The 21,590-nt window shown below is 44.7% G+C and overlaps 1 protein-coding gene, 1 long non-coding RNA gene and 4 other non-coding genes across 7 annotated transcripts; all 6 read right to left on the reverse strand.

Annotated features, from left to right (window-relative positions):
• Positions 1–116: 116 nt before the first annotated feature.
• Positions 117–12,889, reverse strand: LOC128825134 (uncharacterized). 2 transcript variants are annotated; one of them, XR_008442613.1, is made up of 7 exons: positions 12,836–12,889; positions 11,379–11,439; positions 9,873–9,923; positions 8,829–8,877; positions 7,259–7,320; positions 5,016–5,105; positions 117–1,941 (listed from the first exon to the last, which is right to left on the reverse strand). It is a non-coding gene; the product is annotated as an uncharacterized LOC128825134 (long non-coding RNA). The 2 variants fall into 2 exon arrangements; XR_008442612.1 differs by lacking the exon at positions 5,016–5,105 and having other exon boundaries at positions 12,836–12,877.
• On the reverse strand, positions 6,121–6,251 carry LOC128825461 (small nucleolar RNA SNORA17). Its single transcript, XR_008442678.1, has one exon. It is a non-coding gene; the product is annotated as a small nucleolar RNA SNORA17 (small nucleolar RNA).
• On the reverse strand, positions 8,154–8,287 carry LOC128825457 (small nucleolar RNA SNORA17). The gene has a single exon (XR_008442675.1). It is a non-coding gene; the product is annotated as a small nucleolar RNA SNORA17 (small nucleolar RNA).
• On the reverse strand, positions 9,712–9,844 carry LOC128825458 (small nucleolar RNA SNORA17). Its single transcript, XR_008442676.1, has one exon. It is a non-coding gene; the product is annotated as a small nucleolar RNA SNORA17 (small nucleolar RNA).
• LOC128825459 (small nucleolar RNA SNORA17) lies at positions 10,567–10,697 on the reverse strand. Its single transcript, XR_008442677.1, has one exon. It is a non-coding gene; the product is annotated as a small nucleolar RNA SNORA17 (small nucleolar RNA).
• Positions 12,890–17,308: 4,419 nt separating the features above from the next.
• MRPS2 (mitochondrial ribosomal protein S2) lies at positions 17,309–21,549 on the reverse strand. The gene is made up of 4 exons (XM_054007354.1): positions 21,445–21,549; positions 19,969–20,091; positions 19,234–19,363; positions 17,309–18,530 (listed from the first exon to the last, which is right to left on the reverse strand). Exons 1-4 carry the CDS (start codon positions 21,470–21,472, stop codon positions 17,987–17,989), a joined length of 825 nt encoding a protein of 274 aa, XP_053863329.1. The 5' UTR covers positions 21,473–21,549; the 3' UTR covers positions 17,309–17,986.
• Between the last annotated feature and the right edge of the window lie 41 nt (positions 21,550–21,590).

Genomic DNA, 21,590 nt, shown 5'->3' on the forward strand with positions numbered 1-21,590 from the left:
TTACACACCTTCCTGAACTGCCTGACCACATAGTAGGTAGGTTCTGGCAAATTCTAGGTTTCGTGTAATCAGTTGCTACACTTGCGAGAAGGCGCATTACCTGGTGGACCGCACCATTACCCATTTACATTGTTTAATAATGTATGAAAATGATTACAGTTAAAGGAAAACACTGATGGCTATAACATAAGGATAAAACAGACCTATACAAATACAGAAAGACCCCAGGCAGACACAAACCAAATTAACACAGTGGCATATATGCTACATGGTATACTGTATTCCCCATATCAAGAGAAAAAACAGTGCTCAGACACCAGTTCAGGTCCAAATCCACCCCTTGGTTTAATCGGCACTTTTAAAATTGACAGGATTTGACTGGAAAGGTAAAAGGCTAATCCCCCATTAATCCACTGCTCTTCCTCTGCACCAAAATAAAAATAAAGGAATTTCAGACAATTTTTCAGTAAGCAACAAAAACAAATCTCATTTGGCTGTCTGAACACTACTTGCTATTGAAGGACTGACCCTTTGTTTCCATTTGTATTTACTTATAATAATCCTTTAGCATTCAAGATGCTCTGAACACATGGATTGAGCGGGGTGTTTAGTTTATGTAAACTATTGTTGGTTCTCCATTCCCTGCACGATTTTATCCATTCTGCTAGACTGCATGCTGGTGATCCGACAGTAGCTTCGTGAAGTTAAGCACATCTGAAGTACAATCACTAGAAAAAAAATTCTGTCCCATGGGATATATGGCCTCTGAAAGCAATCTTTAATGTCATAGCTGTAAAGTTATGAGCCCTTTGGAGTGGAGATATCAGTCCCTTCTATTAGTTCTATAAGATCATCATCACCACTCAACTGTTATTTATGGGGAAAATGTTTTAGTGGCAACAAATGCTTTAAATCTAGCTTGCAGCCAGTCTAACTTGCTTTCCCAGAGCCAGGCCAGCTTTGCACCACAGTAATTCATACACCAGAAGGCTAAGCATCTTTTGTGGGGGGGGGTATTTTGTTTGTTTGGGGTTTCAGATTAATTGTGTTATGTCCATAGAAGTTACTCTGACTTGTTAAATACTATACAACTACAGTGGGTAGAAAAAAGGAAAAGAAAGGGGCCTAGAATTGCAAAGGCAAGGCCAGCAATCCGAACGTGATGCATGCTATTGCATTAAAAGGGCACTCAGTTGAAGAGTTTTTAAGGATTCTGCCTAGTTAAGTGCCAGATTTTCCATCTTTTGCCAGTTGAATCAGAAGTGAATTTAAATAATTTTTTGAATGCAATTTAAAAATAAAAAAAATTGGAATGGTTCAAATGGATATTACTTATGGTACTGTGAATACATCAATATAATTCACTTTAGACAATTGGGTAGGCCCTTTTCTCTTTAGACTGACACTTAAATGATGCCCCCACCCCAAGGCAGGAAGAAAGTCAGTTTAAACTAGTCTCTTTATGGTTTCACTATCCATTTGCTAATCTGAAAATGCCTGGAAAATACATGCATAGAGCATTATCAGGAACACTCAGAGAAGCAATGTGAAGATCAGAATAGCTATTTATTCTTTATTGGCACCTTGGCTAAACAGGTTACTGAGAACATTTAGAGTTGCAAAGAATATATTTACATCACCGCATATTATATTCACATTCACTGTCTGTAGTGCTTGCAGTGACTTTGAGGCAGTGCATGGTAGAGGCTCAAGATATATCTAGCAAACTTCAAGTGCAAAGACCCCAAATGGTTTCTTTTGCTGCTGCCAGGTTTGTTAGAAAACACAAACCTACAGGCATCATCTGCAAACAAAGTGCCCCAGCATATTAGATAAATGCCGTCCTCATATAGTGCTAGACATTGCAATACTTCCGTAGCCCAGGAAGGTACATCATACTGCTCCTCAAGCACGTCTGGTTTGACACCTCTGATTGTGGCTCTGAGGGGAAAGATAGAAGCTGATCAGGCGCTGCATTTAAGACCTTGCTGATCACTGTGGTACAGCATCTGAGTACTTTACACATTTAAAATGAACATACGTCTCAGTTCTGATTGGCAACAAGATGATCTTGTCCCTGTAGCCAACGAACCAAGGATGTTGAACCGAGTCAGTTATGACTCAAGGACTATTCAGAGAATTTCATTTCTCAAAGAAAAACAGCTCCATAAATGAAACCCAGTTTTCCAGGAAAGTCATTACAACAGCTAAATGAATTCGAAAGATGCTTACATTTTAACCACTCCGTGCCCAAGAACAGTGGTAGGTGGACATTACTAAGAAACAGAGCAATATGGACTCTCGGTGGGTAAAATTTATCCCAGCACTGAAGGCCTGGCAGGAGGCCCTATGCAACCTGTAAACCCCAGTGAATCCCTTTGACAATGCATTTAAGTCATGAATATGGCTCTGTGCATGCACCGAGCTGAATTTCATTCCAGTAAAGAATACTCAGGGCCCATTTAACAAAGAGGACACAGGGTTAAGAAGCCGTTCACGACCTCGGCCTGGTCCCCACTAAGCCCCCACTTCGGACTAAGGTACGCAAATTCAGCTACGTTAATAACGTAGCTGAATTCAAAGTATGTTAGTCCGAACTTACCGCGGGTCCAGACACAGCAGGGAGGCTCCCCCGTCGATGCCGCGTACTCCTCTCGCCGAGCTGGAGTACCGGCGTCGACGGCGAGCACTTCCAGGATCGATCCCAGAACATCGATTGCCTGCCGCCAGACCCTCCCGTAAGTGTAGACGTACCCCTTGTGATTTGTCCACAGCAAGAGATTCCATTTTTGCATAGGGTTATTGGGCGACACTGAACCATCAGCTTCAGGATATGGGTCACTCAGGAAAAAGGTTAAAGACCTAATCATTTGAGTTTAGCAAGCCATAGGGCTTTTTTCCAATCCTTTCTTGCTGCGAGGGTCTTCTGCCTCCCTCAGAGTCCTCTGCCAGTTCCCATGTTCCCCCCCTAATCACCACTGTAAAGCCAACTTGTAGCCACCTTCCTTCCAACTGCAGAGGAAGGAAGCATCAATAGCCAATCTCAATGAGCAGATGCTACTGGTGAGCAATGCAAGGCTTTCTCTGCCTCCCACCTCAAAACTAAAATGTGTGCTAACCTTACAGCAGGTCCAAGCCCGTATCAATCAGAGCCAAAACTAAACTGCATGATTACGTCAGCAAGTAGGCTTGAGATTGAGAATCTATGTTAGTGTCATTTCTATGCGGAGGTGCTGCAAGAGGGATGTACACGGAGGATCAATAACAGAAGGACATCAAAGGCTAAATTAAGCAGTCCGGCACCTGCTCCAACTCTCACTTTCTTTAACTTACACCTTCCTATGGCTGCTCAGTATGGAGATGCAGCTCTTTTGACACCCTTATGAAGTCTAGCTTGGATTTTGGCTCTTGGTATTCAAACTGGGTCTCCAATAGCAACAGAGCATTACCCAAGATGCCACTGAGCTGCACCAAAGGAAGGATTTTTTCCCTCAAAACCATTTGCAATCAAGGATTTACCATTCTCAGCTGCACTCCAACAGATTGGATCCCGCCTTAGTTATTGACTAAGGTTTTATTACTTGGCTATTATGCAAATTACTTCATCTCCTTTGGCAACTAATTTCACTAATATTATCGAGTTGTAGTAGTTTCTGGGCATATTGAGTAATAAGACCTGATACAAGAACCCATCTCAGATAATAACACCATTGCCACAAGCTGCAGGTAAAAGCCTATGGCCGCTGATAAGCGACCCTGATGCAGAAACCAAATTATAGCAATATTTATGAAGAGATTATTGCCATATATAGTAAGTATGAATTCTAAGACAACCCTAGAAGAAAAAGTAAAGGCAGCATAAGCTAAACTGGGTCTCAAGTCATGTTTTATGTTTAATTTAGAATATGCAACAATGCACATTTTTAACCTTTCTTAATACACGTGCTTCTTGACTGTTTACTAAGTTTCTCATTACATCAGTAATATTTCAACTCTTCCAAGTTTTTTTTAAAATCCTCCAAGTTTGTCTCTTATAGCTTTTCCATCATATTCCTGTTTTCATGAGTTCAAGATGTCGGTGGGGGTACATGAATTTAAAAAAACAACAAAAAAACAAAAAACAAAAAAAACCTTGAAGTGAAATCATATGACAGTTCCACAAACTATTGTTTGTTCCATATTAACACTTGTGTCAAGACTGGAACTTTCATTCTCTCAAACTCAGATCCTCAAAGGCCTGACACCACATGGCTATGGTGATTTTACAACCGCAACCCTCACACTGCTGGAGTGCTTAAATCAAAACGTGTTGAAATCCTAACCTACTACCTATTTGCAGTGTCTCATGATGCTAATCACATCTGCAGGAAATTACATATAAATACCTGATAAAGTAACATTGAACTCAACTGAGGCTTCCATGCTTGCCTGTTTAATCCTTAGGAAGGTTGGTATTTTCCTCACTGCCAGCTAGAGAGCACATAGTGGAACACAGGATTTAGTTTCTCTTGAACTCATTTAGCTGTGTCCAGGCTTAGAACAGTGACTTCCATAAGGTATTGTATGCAATATCTAGCCAGTGAGCAATAGCCTAATCTCTTAATTTCTTTATATTCTTTGGATTGAGTCAGACCATTACTTAATTGTGTAGTTAGTCCAAAAAAAGCCATTATCTTAAATTTTGCTCAACATCTCAGACTGTAATTATGCAGATCTCTTTTTTCCCCCCACTCTTTTTTTGATTATCTTGATTCTTAATTGGCTACCATTTTACTACTGACCTTCTGGCACAGCTTTCAATATGCTATGCTATAACTCCACCCCCTCATTCTCTCCTCACATGGGGTATGAATGGTTAGATAGATGGGAGTCTCAAAAGCGCTTTATTTTTCCCAATATTTACATCTTGAATATTTGTGATTTAAATGCAACATATGCAATGGTAAAGACTTGGTTCTAGATTCTGATGTATGAGTCAATGTGAACAATGGTTTTTCTTTCAAAACATGTCTTACTTTAAAAGGTTGGTATTTTCAATGGCTGAAAGTCAGAACCATGGATGAGTCCCCCAGAAAGGTGTAGTCCATATTTGGATTGCTGTCTGCCTTTGGGAAGAGAATTATTAACTAGCACTATTAACATGTTGGGAAATCCACTTCAACCTTATTAACATTCTTTTAAGAAGCCACTGCTATCGGGCAGTGCCTTTTCTCAATTAAATGGCTCATTTTGCAGCCACCAGCTATTCACTTGGTTAATGGTACCTTTGGCCCCTCTAATGCCCACTTAATGAGGACATTATCCAGCATTCAGCCCTGCCAAATTTTGTCAGGCTATTTGTCAAAGCCTTCAGGAGTTTTAGAATGGCCATAGCCTATTCCTCTTCAGTCACCTTACAACACCAATACAGTGGAGGGCTATCTCCACTATACCCCCGAGATGGCATAGGTGTTGCACAATTATTACAACATGTTTATATCTTTGCTCCCTAACAGCTCATTAGCTTGGAGGTCAAGCTTCTTTGCAGATGCATTAACATATAAACTCAGTAGAGAAAAGTTCTGTTTTTTTTTTTTAATCAGCTCAAAGCACTTCATCTTTGGATGCACTCTTAAGTTTATTCCTCTCTTATAAAAGGACTTCACTGAATTTCTGCACAGAGTTTGGATTGGATATTGAAAGCGTATTCTTTTAGCTGATCTATTCCTTTAACATATCTGAATTAACGTCTGTTTTATTACAAACTTGTGACATATGATGAATGCTTTTGCAGTGTTTGAAAGGATTTTGCAAACAGACGTGTGGAAACATACAATCAGCGTTAAAGTTCTTTAGCAAATGTGTCTACTGGATTTAGCATAATTTTGTTGTTGAGACATTTGAGAGAAATGCTGTGCTTTAATAACTTTGTATTACAAGTTAATTGCTATATTAATGCATTAAGACCAATTTAATTTGAAACCAAACAGTCCTTAAACATGCGGATTACTTTAAAAGGTAAGTGATTTTCATTTGTTGAAATGGTTGCTTAAAAAACCTTAACACAAACCCAATTTCTACAGAAAAGTCTGATGCAAAGAAAACAGACAGCCCCCTCACTCTTCCTCCCCAAATTAATAAATTGTTTAGCCACTGTAAATGTCTGCATCCATTCTTTAAGGATATAGACTCAAAGTGGCCAATGCTTCCTGTCTGCCTCCTTCTGGCATAAAGACAACACTGCAGTCGTAGTTATGTCTCCACGGGGCAGTAACTGATTAGCAGGCTACGGTAAAAGGAAAATTTAAAAACGTAGCCTTGCCAAGTGAAGTAGCAAACATCTACTTTATCTATCTGAACTTAAGAGGCTAATATGTCTTCACAATGCTGACACACTAGTGATGGACCTGCCCTGTGCCAGAGGGCTAAGCAGTGTTAACACACAAACATCTGAAACAATTTGGTTTCAAAGGTAGTTGCTGTTATCAGTAATTATGATGAAAGTTATGTAGTTCTGCTTGTGTGCACATGAATTTTATAGTGCTTACAAATATTAAAATGTACGTATAAAACAAAATGTGAGAGCTCTAACAGACTATCAGTTTCCTACATTAGCCAGGAAAAAAGTTCCAGCCCAAACCCAGTGGACAATGATGTATGACCATGATTGTTCTAAATTAAATAATGAATGCATTATAGGACTGCCTTCCATGGTCACTGGGCTTTTCTTTAAGGCTTAAAAAACAAAGATGGACACAATGTAGGAAAAAATAATTGCTCAAAATTAACGGTAGATGGTCTGGGAGCTTAGATCCAAAATGACTGTTGTAGAAATATAAGGTACAAATTGAAATGTACTCAAAGTTTTTAATTCCATGAAAATAGTTTACAGGTTGAATTTAAAAATCCCCATCAGCCTAAGTAACCTAAACATATGCATAAGCACAGTGCTTCAGAGAACCAGAAAGTGAAACTACCAATCTAATTTCATTGTCCAATCTAAATTGGGGACAGTAAAAGAGGGGAGGGAGAATCAGCAAAAATTATGGAAGGTAAATTACATTTTAAGCCCTTCTTTCATTTTCAAGCATCTTACAGTTTATTAGTGACATAGATACGGACATTTTCTTTTATAAATATGCTTTTTTTAAAACAACCTGACCATGATGTCCCTTAAACATCAGTTTTTATGCTCCAACTCACTGGCACCAGCAGTTGTGGTAACTGATGTCATGCCTGGAATACTAGATTCCAGTGCGAAGGATGCCATAATACGTACCTTCAACAGCATTTATGTTATACCATTTCAAAGGAAATTAGTGCTGTCCTCCTCAAGAGCAACTGTGAATAGGAGACAGAATATCAAATATTTGCAAAGCATTTTAAAATACTTCTCAGTTCTCCCTATTTTAAAATTATGCATTCAAATGTAAAACCCATTGAATTGTTTTTTTATTTCCATGCAGGCACTGCATGAACTCAGTAATGTTCCTACAATTCAGACATCCTTTGCTTACCTCCGTTGTTGGATACTGTGTAACCTTATACATTCAACCATGCTGCATGCCAACAAAACAGCCACAAATATTTCTACTTCAATTCATAAATAACCAGAACTCATCTCTTTGCTCTTTCATTAAGAAGTGTGCCTAGTCTCACAAACACAGAACTGAAGCTAATGGATTAACATTTTAAATAGAAGCATTACTTACGGCTTGTCTACATGGGAAATTAAGCAGCAAAACTACAGCTGTATAATTAGACTGCTATAGGTATACTGGGAGAACTCTTCATGTGGCATTAGATACACTGGAAAGTCACTCTCTCATTCCAGATTCTTAGCATTTACATGATGCTTTTTGTCTTCAAAGTGCATTAAAAGTATAACCCTCAAAAAACTTCATGAGGGGTATTAAAATGTTATCTCCAATTTAGAGATAGCAGAACTGACATCAAGCGGCAATCTCCCCAAGGCCACAGAAGACCATTTGAAAGGCAAGCATTGGACTGAGGAGTTCCTTAGAATAGAACAGTCACTTCTACTTGTCCTTGCATACAAGGATGTAGGGCCTTTTCCTGATGCAGCTAAAATTAGTGTGCTTTTAACTGCCTTTCAAAGGACATTTGCGCCATCTTTCACCAATCCTCTGGAGAAAGCAGGTATACTTGGAAACAATGTCAGGCTGCTAATCATTCTGAGTGCTCACAGGTTTCAGAGCACTGAGCGTAGACGCAGCCTCTTCCTCTCTGCCACCTAATGACACACACATGGCATGACAGCCACATGTGTAATGCCTCCAGGGGCATGGGACTATTAACACACAGGATGCTGAAGAGAAGTAGCGATTCTTTCACAATAAAAACAAAGCAGCAACAAAAAAGAAATCTCAGCCATGAGACTGAAATCGACACATAATTGCCCCTCTATCCACTTACTGTTGTGCAAAACACAGGGGGCTTTAGAAAACTCAAAACCGCTGCTGAATTTCATAAGCAGCTCCTCTGAGACAGCTCTCATCTCCCGCCCACCATCTCTCAGCAATCTAAAGCAATGCAAATACCTGCCATGTTGCAGCTTATATCTACATTTGATTGCAGAGCTGTACATCAAGGACTTAGCTAACTACTTCCAAATTCTGGTCTAGACAACACATACTAACAGGCTAGTGTAGACAAGGCTGTGTGTTTAACACATCAGTTTAACACGTGTTAAAGGCAGTCTTGTCTACACTCCAGGCTGTCAGCATGGTTAGCAAACACATTCTAATTCCTGGTCTGGACAAGAGTTTAGCTGATGGTCTCTGGTATATGGAAGTACTACTTGGAATATACACTGTCTCCATGCTCACCTCACATCTAGGATGCAGACTTCTTGGACCATGGGATCTTTTGATTCTTCTGCCCAAAAAGACAAAACACATTGTACAGCAATTATAATCATTCTAAAACTTGACATGGAAAGGAATTAGAATTCAAGAGAGATGGAAAGGATTGGATGTTTGGATCTAGGATATTTCAGAGAAGCAGAGTTTGGATTCAGGCTCACCTCTGCAAACAATGTTCTTGAACAAATGGAGGGGGGAAAATAATGTGCTAGATGGGCATTTATTTCCGTTAAAAGATCCCAGTCTGCAGAGTGAAATATCAGGCAGTTCCACCTATAATTTTAAAGATCGCCAAATACTGAATAAATTGCAGTTCACGGAAACACCAGGTCACAACGGTACATGAACAAGGTTAGAGGTCCCCACTCTTGCTGATCAAAACAGTGAATTTTCACAAAAGACCTTGTTCATCCTCTTTACGCTACTTTAGAACCAACATCATCAGGGGATACCAAATGATTGAAGGGGACTGGTACTGGTGGAATACAATACTCATCAATTCTAGGCTCGGATTCAAATTCAGCTCCAACTGGTAGTACTGGAACTAAAAATGGTTAGCCGCTAAACAGCTATCTGCTGGTAATGCACAATAGGTTAGTTGGTGTCAGTCCAATGTAGGACAAGTGTCACATTGCAAAAGACATCACCACAATTTGCCCCAATGGAATGGGTAGAGAGACCAATTACCTTCTTGCCCAGAGGTGAACACATTGGGACAGCGCAAAGAAACTGTCCCTGCTCCTGCAATACCTGCACTTGAAAGAAAACTTCTATCTCCACAACTCAGAATCCAGCACCTTTCGCTGACTACTACATTTCTATTAAACAATGTAAAGAAAACAAACAAAATGTCAGGCTGCTAATCATTCTGAGTGCTCATGATTTCAGAGCACTGAGCGTAGACACAGCCTCTTCCTCTCTGCCACCTGATGACACAAACATGGCACAGCAACCATATCTGCAACGCCTTTAGGGGCATGTAGTGAACCTGCATGAAATGACACTCACCTCAGCTCTAGGAAAAAACCTCCTGCGTTTGCAGTATTCACATTTGCCCCCCTATAAAAAGAGCAAAAAGAAAAACAGAAAATAACTAGAGCAGTTATTATACCCATTTAGACACACACTTCAGATGCCCACTATTTGGGTATCAGTGTGTGGCTGAGAGCAGTTTGGAAGACTAAGCACTACACCCAAACTGAATATAACCATTTTTTTACCTTATGAGGATAAAACATGTACATCTTCTTTGCAATTAATTTTACTTTCCACCAGTCCCACAGCAAGAGCAGAGTGATTTTTTACAAGGTCTCCCTTGATGGACCTGACCGCAGAATTGGATTAGAAGGAGATTATGGAGAAATTAATCAAGTGGCTAGAGCTGTAGACTAGGAGTCAGGACTTCTGGGATCTATTCTCAGTAGTGCCACCAATTTGTTATATGACCATAGGTAAATCATATTCTCTCCATTACTCAGTTTCCCAACTGTGAAATGGGTAAAGGAATATTTACTGAGTGGATCGTATAATTTCAAAAGATAAACCCAGACAATGCTCCACAAACTTTCTAGTAGTGCTTTCCCACTGTAGTACAAGGTATTCTTTGATCAATGAAGTTCAAAATGGGAGAAGTCTGAGACTTCTAGGGCATATTTATCCAGTTTCTCATGTGCCGCCAATAAAGCAAGACTATTTTATAATAGATGTCAGGCTATTAATCATTCTGAGTGCTCATGGGTTTCAGAGCACAGAGTGCAGACATCGCCCCTCGCTCTCTGCCACCCAATGAACAAAGATGACACACGGTAGCCACATTGTACATCCCGGGGCAGGGACCTATCTAATGTCAAAAGATGCATACATAAATGGCAAATCGCAAAGATTTCATTACATTGGGGAAGATTCTGATGCAGTCAATAAAACGGAAACATTTCAGGACATCAATAAAGCTTTATAACAACCTCTTTACACCCCCATTTGTTCATGCACTGTTGTGTGCATATGTAACACCTCATACTGCTCTCTCTCAAGGGAATTTCCCCCAAATCTAGTTACAGTGTGAGATTTTAGGATACATACATTTTTAAGGCCAGAAGGGACTATTAGATCGCCTAATCTAACTTCCTGCATAACACTGCCAAAGAACATCATACAATAATTTCTACATCAAACCCATATGTGCTTAGAGTGGAATAATGTCACTGATTCTCAAGTAGATGCACAACTCTTTATATAATTGCTAAGTGAGGGTGCTCAATGTCTTCCATTGTACGAGTCATGTTTTAATATAGAGATGGTCTCATGGACAGGCCCCTTCCCATTTGTAATCATGCAGCATATCTCTGGGACCTACAGGAAAAGTAACATTAGGAAAACATTTCATGTATTTTCCATGTAATTTAGCAGCTGCAAATAATGAGTAGCAGCTAACACAAGCTCTCTGCTAGCCATCACAATGTGTTTCATAGACCACCATACTTTAGATAACTTTGTACTAGGCCTAAATTCACTCACCCTGTGTCTCATTTTCAGGATCAAGCCTCCTTTCATGCCACAATCTCTTTATATATTTTCGCTAAACAGGAAAAAGAAAATCAGAAAAAAAGGCACTGAGTATCAAACAGCTGCCTCACACACAAGCCCCTAAATTTTATTCTTTCCTCACCCAAGAATTCCCTTGCCTGAAAGCCCATCTCAATTTACCGTAGTCTCCAAAAATCTTCTCCCCACTTTAATTTCTAAAATATTCACTTTCACCCCTCGTCCCAACCTTCCTTTAAAACCTTGGGAATAAAAGCACAGAAGGATTGGCAGCTCACTTGTGTCTGGATGCATGACATATTACACAAGGAAGAGAGGGCGTAATCAAATCCATATTTCCAAGGAAAAGAGCTTTAGAGAGTTTTGAAAACAACAATTTCCCCTCTTTAACAATTCAAGATGCATGGCCAGATTACTTTAAACATTTTATCTGCAGGAAAAGCAGGGTCTGATTTTGAGAAAAGCTGAGCACTGCCAACTCCCATGAAGTCAGTAGAAGTTGGGCAGTGGTCAGCACCTCTGAAAATCAAAGCCATAAGTAGCGCCCTACCAAATTAACGGTCCATTTTGGTCAATTTCATGGTCGTAAGATTTTAAAAGTCATAAATTTCATCGTTTCAGCTATTTAAATCTGAAATGTCAGTGTTATAATTGTAGGGATCCTGACCCAAAAAGGCGCTGTGTGTGGAAGAAGGTGTTGCAAGGTTATTGTAAGGGTATGTGCGTGCGGCGGTGCTGTTACCCTTACTTCTGCACTACTGCTGGCAGCGACGCTGACTTCAGAGCTGGGCAGCGGGAGAGCAGCAACTGCAGGCTGGGAGCCCAGCGCTGAATGCAGAATCGCCATGCCACCAGCAGCAGCGCAGAAGATGGTACAGTAAGGTATTGCCACCCTTATTTCTGCGCTGCTGCCCGCAGAGCTGGCCCTCAGCCAGCCGCCACCACTTTCTGGCCGCCCTGCTCCGAAGGCAGCAGCTGCCGCTCTCCGGGCACCCGGCTCTGAAGTCGGCACAGATGGAAGGGGGGCAAATAACCATGTGACCACACCCAACCCCCTTTTGGGGCAGGACCCCCCCAATCTGAGAGACGCTGGTCTCCCCCATGAAACCTGTATAATACAGAGCAAAAACCACACACACATGTCCCACAGGGAGACCAGATTTCATGGGCTGTGACGCGTTTTTCATGGCTGTGAATTTGGTAGGGCCCCTCCCCCCCCCCAAGCGGGGGCAGGAGGGGGCGGGGCTCGGGGGGGGGGAGCGTGTCTATCCTGCAGGCTGGGGGGAGGGGATCTTGGAACCCCGGGAAGACCCCCCCCCAAAGATACACGGGGGGGGGCAGCCGGGCCCAGCCCCGCGGGTGACCGTTGAGCGGCTCCAGGAGGGCGGGTCCGAGGTGGCGAGGGCGGAGCCGGGCCGCCCCTCACTTACCGCCGCTCTGCAGCCAGACGAGAAAAAGGGGCCCCTGGGCCCGCGCCTCCCGCTTATATAGAGCTGCCCGACGGGAGCCCTAGAGGGACAAAACACCGTGTCCTCCGCGGCCCGCAGCTGCCTCGTGGTCGCAGACACACTCCCCCTGCTGGACAGGAGCGTGAAGTGCAGCGAGTCGGCCTCAGGGGCCCAGGGAGGGGTCAGCCTGGGGAGGAGAGGGATGGGGGGAGGAAGCAGAGAAGGGAGGAGGAGAATCAGCATGGGGAAGGGGGCGGAGGGGGGGGGGCAAGGCAAAAAGAAACGGGGGGCCAATATGGCTAACTGCTAGCGTTCAAAAGGCATGAGCCTAGCTCTGTTCAACAGCTGAATACATTCAAAATAGCGTGTTTTTTTTATTGCTCCTCCTGATGTCTGACCCTATACAGCTCCCATTTCCCAGCCATGCAGGCTAGACACACAGGTTTCCTTTAAAAAAAAAAAAAAACCTACAATGGCAAGTCTCTCAATGAATCCCATGACTCCAGGAGATGGAGCTTTAAGAGAAACACCAACTATCTCAAGAGCTGGCAACACTGGAAAGGGGTCTGTAAAGGCAGGGGACGAAAGGAAGGGAAATGGGGAGGAGATCAGCCTTGGGGAGGAACGAGAAGTGGGTGGGGTAAGGCTGGGTTAGAGACCCATTCCTGTCCAGGAAGTGATTTTACCCTTGGAATATCTCATTGTGCATGCATATGAGGAGACAGCTGCAATGAGGCTGATGGACTGAAAGCAAACGGGAAGCTAGCCTGGTGAGCTTGAGTAAGACCTGTGCACCATTTCCATATTCAAGGTGTGCACATACATAGGACCATATAGGTAACAGCGATTACTAATCACACTTTCCTCTTGAAATGAACGGTTTAAATAGGGTTACCATATTTCAGCAAGCAAAAAAGAGGACGGGAGGAGCCCCGCCCTAGCCCCGCCCCTGCCCCTCCCACTTCCCGCCCCCCCAGAACCCCCAACCCTCCCCCCGTTCCTTGTCCCCTGACTGCCCCCTCCTGGGACCCCTGCCCCTAACTGCCCCCCAGGACTCCACTCCCTATCTAAGCCTCCCTGCCTCTTGTCCCCTGACTGCCCCAACCCTTATCCACACCCCCACCCCCAGACAGACCCCTGGGACTCCCACGCCCCATCCAACCACTCCCCACCCCCTGACAGCCCCCCCCCCAGAACTCCCAACCCATCTAAACCCCTCTGCTCCCTGTCCCCTGACTGCTCCAATCCCTCTCCGCACTCCTGCCCCCTGACAGCCCCCCCGAGAACTCCCAACCCATCTAAACCCCTCTGCTCCCTGTCCCCTGACTGCTCCGATCCCTCTCCCCACTCCTGCCCCCTGACAGCCCCCCCCCCAGAACTCCCAGCTCCCCACCCCCCGGTCCTTGTCCCCTGACTGCCCCCTCCTGGGACCCCTGCTCCTAACTGCCCTCCAGAACCCCACCCCCTACCTAAGACTCCCTGTTCCTTGCCCCCTAACTGCCCCCTCCTAAGACCCCCCCAACTGCCCCCCAGGACCCTACCCCCTACCTGTACCCAGACTGCCCAAAACTTTCTCCACTCCCCACAAAAAGCCCCCCCCCCCGTTTCTTGACTGCCCCCCCCCCCCCCCAGAACCTCCCTGGCCCCCTTACCCTGCTGCTCAGAACAGGGTGTTGGGCTCTGTGCGAGCCGAGCCGGACACATGGCTGCGCTCCCCAGCACAACAAAACCCGGTCCCTGGCCCTGCACAACAAAACCCGGTCCCTGGCCCTGCACAGTGCTGCTGGACCGGGCTGCAGGGGAGAGCTGCCGGCTCAGAATGCAGGGCGGATCCGGCTCCTCTACAGCTGCTCCAGAGTCCAGCCCGGGACTTTCCTGCAGCCCTCCCAGCTGCTCGCTCTGCTCTGCTCTGCCGGGGGAGGGGGGGAATCCCGGACATTTTGAGTGTTTTACAAATGCCCCCCGGACGCTATTTTTAGAACAAAAAGGAGGACATGTCCGGGTAAATCCGGACGAATGGTAACCCTAGTTTAAAAAGCAATGGCACATGGACAAGCACAATTTGATTAGTGGTCTCTAAGTCAAACACAGATCTTGCCACTGGTGTTAAAAGAAACTGACTGTTTCAAATGCTAAGCCAAGAACCCAGTCTTTTCATAATATAGGCTGCACTTCAGCAAAGCACCTAATCATGTGAGTCGTTCAATGGGAAATCAATGTTAAGCTAAAAAGTTAAGCACAAGCATAAGAGCTTTGGTGAACTGGGGCCTTATTCAATTTCAGCACCCATATTTTCCTTCCACATAAAGCAATAGTTATAACATAAAAAACAAAACATAAAAGCTTTTAATGGAATGCTCTAATCTTTAAAAATATCACACTGTTGTCTGAATAATGCTTTAGTTATTGTTGTTACAAGCAACACTTACAATCATTGTGATGGGAAGAGACTGGAGAAAAAAATATTTCCCGTTAGTTTAGTTTGAGTATGAGTAGGGTGACTAGACAGAAAGTGTGAGAAATCAGGACATGGGGTTGGGGGTAATAGGAGCCTATATAAGAAAAAGTCCCAAATATCGGGACTCTCCCTATAAAATCGGGACATCTGGTCACCCTAAGTACGAGTATATAAAATGCTGCCAAATACAGAGTCATTTCCCCTTTACAGCCAATTCCCTCTAGTGTTTGCTCTTTCAGCAACAGAAAAACAAAACACTCAAAAAGGAGTGAAAGTGTGATGACTGGAGGGTAGTTAGTGTAACGCCTATTTTTAAAAAAGGGGCCAGAGGCAATTCTGGCAAGTACAAACCGGTAAGCCTAACTTCTGTACCAGGCAAATGGATTGAAACTATAGTAAAGAACAAAATGATCAGACACCTAGATCAATACGATATGAGGGGGAAAAGTCAACATAGTTTTTGTAAAGTTGAAACCAGGCCTCACCAATCTATTAGAATTCTTCGAGGGAGTCAACGCGCATGTGGACATGGGTGATCCAGTTGACATAGTATTTTTGGACTTTCAGAAAATCTTTGACAACTAAGCAGTCAAGGAATAAGAGGGAAGGTCCTCTCATGGATCAGTAACTGGCTAAACATTAGGAAACACAGGTAGGAACAAGTGGTCCGTTTTCACAATGGAGGGAGGTAAATAGCAGGGTCCCCCCAAGGATCTGTACTGGGGGCTATGATATTCAACATATTCATAAATGATCTGGAAAAGTAGGTGAACAGGTGGCAAAATTACAGCCAATACAAAATTACTCAAGAGAAGTTAAGTCCAAACCTGACTGCAAAGAGTAAAGTGATTTCACTAAACTGGGTCACTGGGCAACAAAACGGCGGATGAAAATTCAATGTTGATAAGTGCAAAGTAATGCAAAATGGAAAAAATAACCCAAACTATACAAAATGATGGGGCTTAAATTAGCGGTTACCACTCAAGAAAGAGATCTCAGAGTCATCGTGGACAGTTCCCTGAAAGTATCTGCTCAATGTGCAGCAGCAGTCAAAAAAAGCTAACAACATTATGTACCATTAGGAAAAGGATAGATAATATAGAATAGAAAATATCATAATGCCACCATATAAATCCAGGGTATGCCCATACCTTGAATATGGATATGTCTGGGGGCGGGGAGGGGATAATGATAGAGATCTATAAAATAATGAATGGTGTGGAGAAAGTGAACAAGGAAGTATTTATCCTTTCCCATAACACAAGAACCGGTGGGGTGGCGGGGGGAGGGGGAAGTGAGTTTCACCCAATGAAATTAATAGGCAGCAGCTTCAAAACTAACATAACGAAGTATTTCTTCACACAACACACAGTCGACCTGTGGAACTCATTGCCAGGGGATTTTGTGAAGGCCAAAAATGTAAGTGGGTTCAAAAAAGAATTAAATCTATCCTCCATGAATTTATCTATCAATGGCACTTAGCCAAAATGGTCAAGGGTGTAACCCCATGCTCTGTGTGTTCCTAAAACCTCCAACTGCCAGAAGCTAGGACTGGACAATGGGATGGATCACTCAATAATTGCCCAGTTCTGTTCATTCCCTCTGAAGCATCTGGCACTGGCCACTGTCAGAAACAGGACACGAGGCTAGATGGACCATTGGTCTGACTCAGTATGGCCATTCTTATGATTTTCAAGCTACAAAAATGGGCCTGGGTCACTCAGGGGCTAGTGTAGAACCTGAAACTACTTAACTCGTTTTTTAAACTCACCAGATTTCAAGCTGATAGGGACACTTGAAAGAGTAGGGATTTTACCAGCCATATTTTAGGATCATATGATGCAATTTAGACTCAGCCTATGACCTAACACCTGACTCAGACTTGGCACTGATTAGGCTGTAAGACACCTTTTCTCTCCCCCAACCAATGACATTCAGTCAGTTTATATTTTTGTAAGGGATTTCTCAGCTTTCGTTTAATAAAACACACTTGCATGTGCAAAAGAAGGAATATTTTATTTTTTCTTAGGGAGAAGAGAAGTGGGAGGAGAGGGGATGGGAACTTTAACAGTTAAATTCAGATCACAGTAAGTTTAAGGAGGGAGGGGGAGGGAAATCACAAGACAGATGCTTTACACATTCCTCCTTGAAAAAGAGGCAAATACAAGCAAGACAAACTGGATATCCCTATCGTATTTAGCCTTGCATAGTTCTAGTTGCTCTGGATGAAATTCCTTTTGGGGGGGGGGGGGGGGGGAAGTGGCTCCCACAGGTGACTGATATTCATTGACAAATCCACTCACCTTTTTTTGTTTTGTTTGGCAAGTTAAGAATCACAGATGAGCCCAGATGTGTGACAGCAGAGCGGGGGCTGCCATCACCATGGGATCTCCTCCTCAGGAGTAGGCCAGGGACCTTTCTTCTAGGACCCAATCCAATTCTCATTGAAGTTCATGTTAATATTTCCACTGCCTTCAATGGGAGCTGGATCAGACCTGTACAGAGCTAGGAATGCTGGCTCCCACCCCATCCCCTCCTCCCTCCCTCCCAAGCCCTATGCATGTTGCCGGCAAGTCAAAGCTGCCTGGTAGGTAACCTGCTGAGTACTGAACGCCATCATGGTATGGATGAGCTAGCAGATTTTGCACTGGGGCTAGTAAGAGCACGAGGCTGATCTAACTGCTGTCAGCTTTGTTTTGGAGTCCATACAAAACTTCCATCTGCTTCCTTTTGTTCTTTGCCCGGGTAATGGTCGTCTTAAAGAGCTTGCAATACAGCTCCACCGCCAGGGGGCTGTCGTCGTTCCCAGGGATGGGGTACGTGATGATGGAGGGGTTGCAGTTAGTGTCCACCACTCCCACAGTGGGGATGTTCATCTTGGCGGCATCCCGAATGGCCACGTGCGGCTCGAAGACGTTGTTCAGGGTGCTGATGAAGATGAGGAGGTCGGGCAGGCGAATCCCACTCCCGTACTGGACATGGGCATTGGTCAGCAGGCCCCCCTGCCAGTAGCGGGTGTGGGCGTACTCCCCGCAGTCCTTGGCCGTGACCTCCACCAGGTGGCCGAACTGACGGTTGCGGTTGATGAAGAGGATGATCCCTTTGCGGTAGGCGACATGGGCTGTGAAGTTCAGAGCCAGCTGGATGTGTTTCATCGTCTGATCCAAATCTATAATGTCCTGATCAAGGCGGCAGCCAAAGATATATGGCTCCATAAACCTGGGGAAGGAGAATGAGACATAGAGAACTCGGAACATTTTTATTTTTTGACTGACATTTCCAAATGCTCCCTGCCCCTATAGAAACTCTCCTACACTGGGGCATCAGCCAGCCTCTAACCAATGGGAGTCAAGGAGAAAATTTGCCAGGAGGCAGGTTATTCCATAATTGTCTTCTTGCACCTTCTTCTGAAGGATCTGCTGCTCACCGCTGTCAGAGACAGGCCACTGGGCTAGACGGACCTTGGGTCTGATCCTGTCTGGCAATTCCTGTGTTCCATTTAAGGGAAAGGGCAGTTAAGGCCCTGATCAACCAATCAGATCCCTGCACCACGCCCCGATAGACAGGGGCTTGCCCAGGTGGATCTGGTTCTAAACCAACCCACCGGCCACTCAGCTCATTATACTGGAATCCCAGAATATCAGCAATACGAAGAAATCTTTGGATGCCTAAAACCTTTTGCTTCCAATGCTGCATGCCCGTGTGACAGCAAATAAAATAACCTTCTCTGTGCTAGGACAGTCAAACACAGACTTCTTGCCAAAGTCATTAGGAAGGAGCCACCTTGCAAGCACTTTACAGGGCAAATAATCCTACCCTTCTTTTAACTAAAGACCGGATCCAAAGGTGATGGAAATACACTCATTGACTCAATGGGTATTGGCTCAACCCCAAGGCTCCACATCAAAGTTGTGTAACTTACCTGTGACGGCAACCCTTTTTATGCCCCAAGTGCACTCTGGCATCAAAGAGCTCTTTCAGGGAGAAGAGCTCCTTCACGTTGAAGAAGTCCGGGTGTCTGAGGGGCTCGGTTATAAGCTTGTCATTAATAACTGAAAGAAGGACAAAAAAGAGGTTTGAGCTCTGCCCCCAGTTTGTGCAGCACAAAGGTTCGGTTGTGGTGTGAAAAGGAGAGCGTCGTTTAGTCCTGGATTGCCAATAACAGCACAATGTTTGGGCGTGTATATGGTGATTAATGCATTTATACAATCCCTTCCATCCAAGTATCTTAGAGCTTTACACTTCAAGACTCATATTATTTCTCTCTTCTTACATACAGGGAACCAGATATACAGAGAAGTTAAGTGACTTCCCCAAGGTCACACTGGAAGTCTGTGGCAAAGCCAGGAGTCCTGACTCTCAATCCCAGACTTTAGCCACAAAATCTTCCTTCCTCTCCTAGGTGCGTGATCAGATAGGTTAGAGGGGAATCTAATGTACTGAAAATCACATGCATGGACAATCTGACAATTGAAGTGGCCAACAGAGTTTAGAAGAGATGCTCATTAATTTAGTGATACATTATCTTCTGGCTTAAAGCAAACCTGGTGGCTATCAGAGAGGGATGGTTGGCTTAACTCAACTTGCTTTGGATAGTAGAAGCCAAATAGCCTGGTTGCTTTCACTCTCCTAAAGTAGGTGGGGTCAGGACTCTTACCAGCGGGGTCCACCTGCTGATTCGCTTCCGGGGCAAGAAGAGTTCCAAAAAGTCGACTGTTGAGCTGTGAGATATTGGGAGCAGCTTTCCCCAGGGACCCCAGGCAGCGAAACCTTGGTACCCCTGACAATGGAGAGAAGGAAGAAATTAAACAAAAGCCTTAAACAGATGGGTAGTAAAATAAAGACACCAATCAGAATACGTTGTAGCACCCACAAACACTAAGGCTTCCCAAGTCCTTGAAACACAGGTTAATATTAGACCGACTTCCCAGAGGCACAAACCGTGGAGAAGTGGCTTGCGCAGGGCCTCTCAGTGTTAGAGCCTAGTTTCCTAAGAAAGATCTAAGAACTTTCTCTCCTCCAACTGGTCTCTGGGAAGTATGAAGTGTGCACACCAGATGGCAGGGAACATGGGACAGGCTCTGCATAAGGGATATTGGGACCTCATAACAAGTCAAGCAGCCCCCCCCTTCCTCTAGCAAAGCATAGAGCAGACACCCTGGCAGGGGAGAGGGTAGGCAGCAGGGAGCACAGGCTTAGGAGCTCTGTGGGGAGAAGAAGGGGGAAGCTGCTACAAAACCAGCGGCTCGGGAAGTTGGTTGCTTGATTTCGGTAACAACCACAGGGGCTGTTTCCCGGGGACCTAGACTCCAGCAGCATAACCCCGCAAGAGGCAAGTCTCCAGATCGCCGGGGGAGTTCTTAAAGCCCCAGCTCTTGGAATCAGGAGATGGCAGGAGAAGCTCAGCTCACATTTAAAGGCAAGTGTCTAGCTTCTGTCACCCACAGGGCCGCCCAGAGGATTCAGGGGGCCTGGGGCAAAGCAATTTCGGGGGCCCCTTCCATAAAAAAAGAGTTGCAATACTATAGAATACTAGGAGTACTTATGGCACCTTAGAGACTAACAAATTTATTAGAGCATAAGCTTTCGTGGACTACAGCCCACTTCCATTCTATATGCATCCGAAGAAGTGGGCTGTAGTCCACGAAAGCGTATGCTCTAATAAATTTGTTAGTCTCTAAGGTGCCCCAAGTACTCCTGTTCTTTTTGCGGATACAGACTAACACGGCTGCTACTCTGAAACCTATAGAATACTATATTCTCAGGGGGTCCTTGCGGGGCCTGGGGCAAATTGCCCCATTTGCCCCACCTCCCTGGGCAGCCCTGGTCACCCACGTGCACCCTCAAGGCTCAGACCCCAGAGAGCAAAGGACCAGGCTCCATTTTTTAATAAAACGACCTCCGGATGTTTAAGCCACTGGGGATGTTTACATGCTGGACCTGCCCCAGCCTGAGACCCACCAGGGAAAAGCCTGGCATAGCCACGGCCCAGGGCAGCAGAGAGGCACCTTGCCCAGCTCGCCTGGGCTCGGATCCGCCCGCCTGTCCCCCCCCCCACTCCGCTCCCCGCGGCTCCAGCCCCCCTGCAGCCCGAGCCTTAGCACGCCGGGGAAGCCCCGTCTCCCCGCCTCACCCGCCTGCAGCAGCCTGGCAGCGGCCATCTCCGGAGCGGAGCGGAGCGGAGCAGTCCCGGGCACGGAAGGGCAGCTTCGCCTGCTGCACCGGCCCTTTCCGCTTCCTCCAGCCGCAGCTCCGCCTGCCGCTGCCCTGCCTCCGGGT

The sequence above is a fragment of the Malaclemys terrapin genome, chromosome 17 (assembly GCF_027887155.1).
Source record: "Malaclemys terrapin pileata isolate rMalTer1 chromosome 17, rMalTer1.hap1, whole genome shotgun sequence".
Lineage (NCBI taxonomy): Eukaryota > Metazoa > Chordata > Testudines > Emydidae > Malaclemys > Malaclemys terrapin.

Excerpts from the sequence above, each read along its gene's own strand:
- MRPS2 (XM_054007354.1), bottom strand. The coding sequence starts at position 21,472 with ATGGCCGCTGCCAGGCTGCTGCAGGCGG. Across the intron at positions 19,364-19,968 it reads TCAGCAGGTGGACCCCGCTG|TTATTAATGACAAGCTTATA; the intron begins GTAAGAGTCCTG and ends TCCTTCTTTCAG. Across the intron at positions 18,531-19,233 it reads AAAAAGGGTTGCCGTCACAG|GTTTATGGAGCCATATATCT; the intron begins GTAAGTTACACA and ends CTCCTTCCCCAG.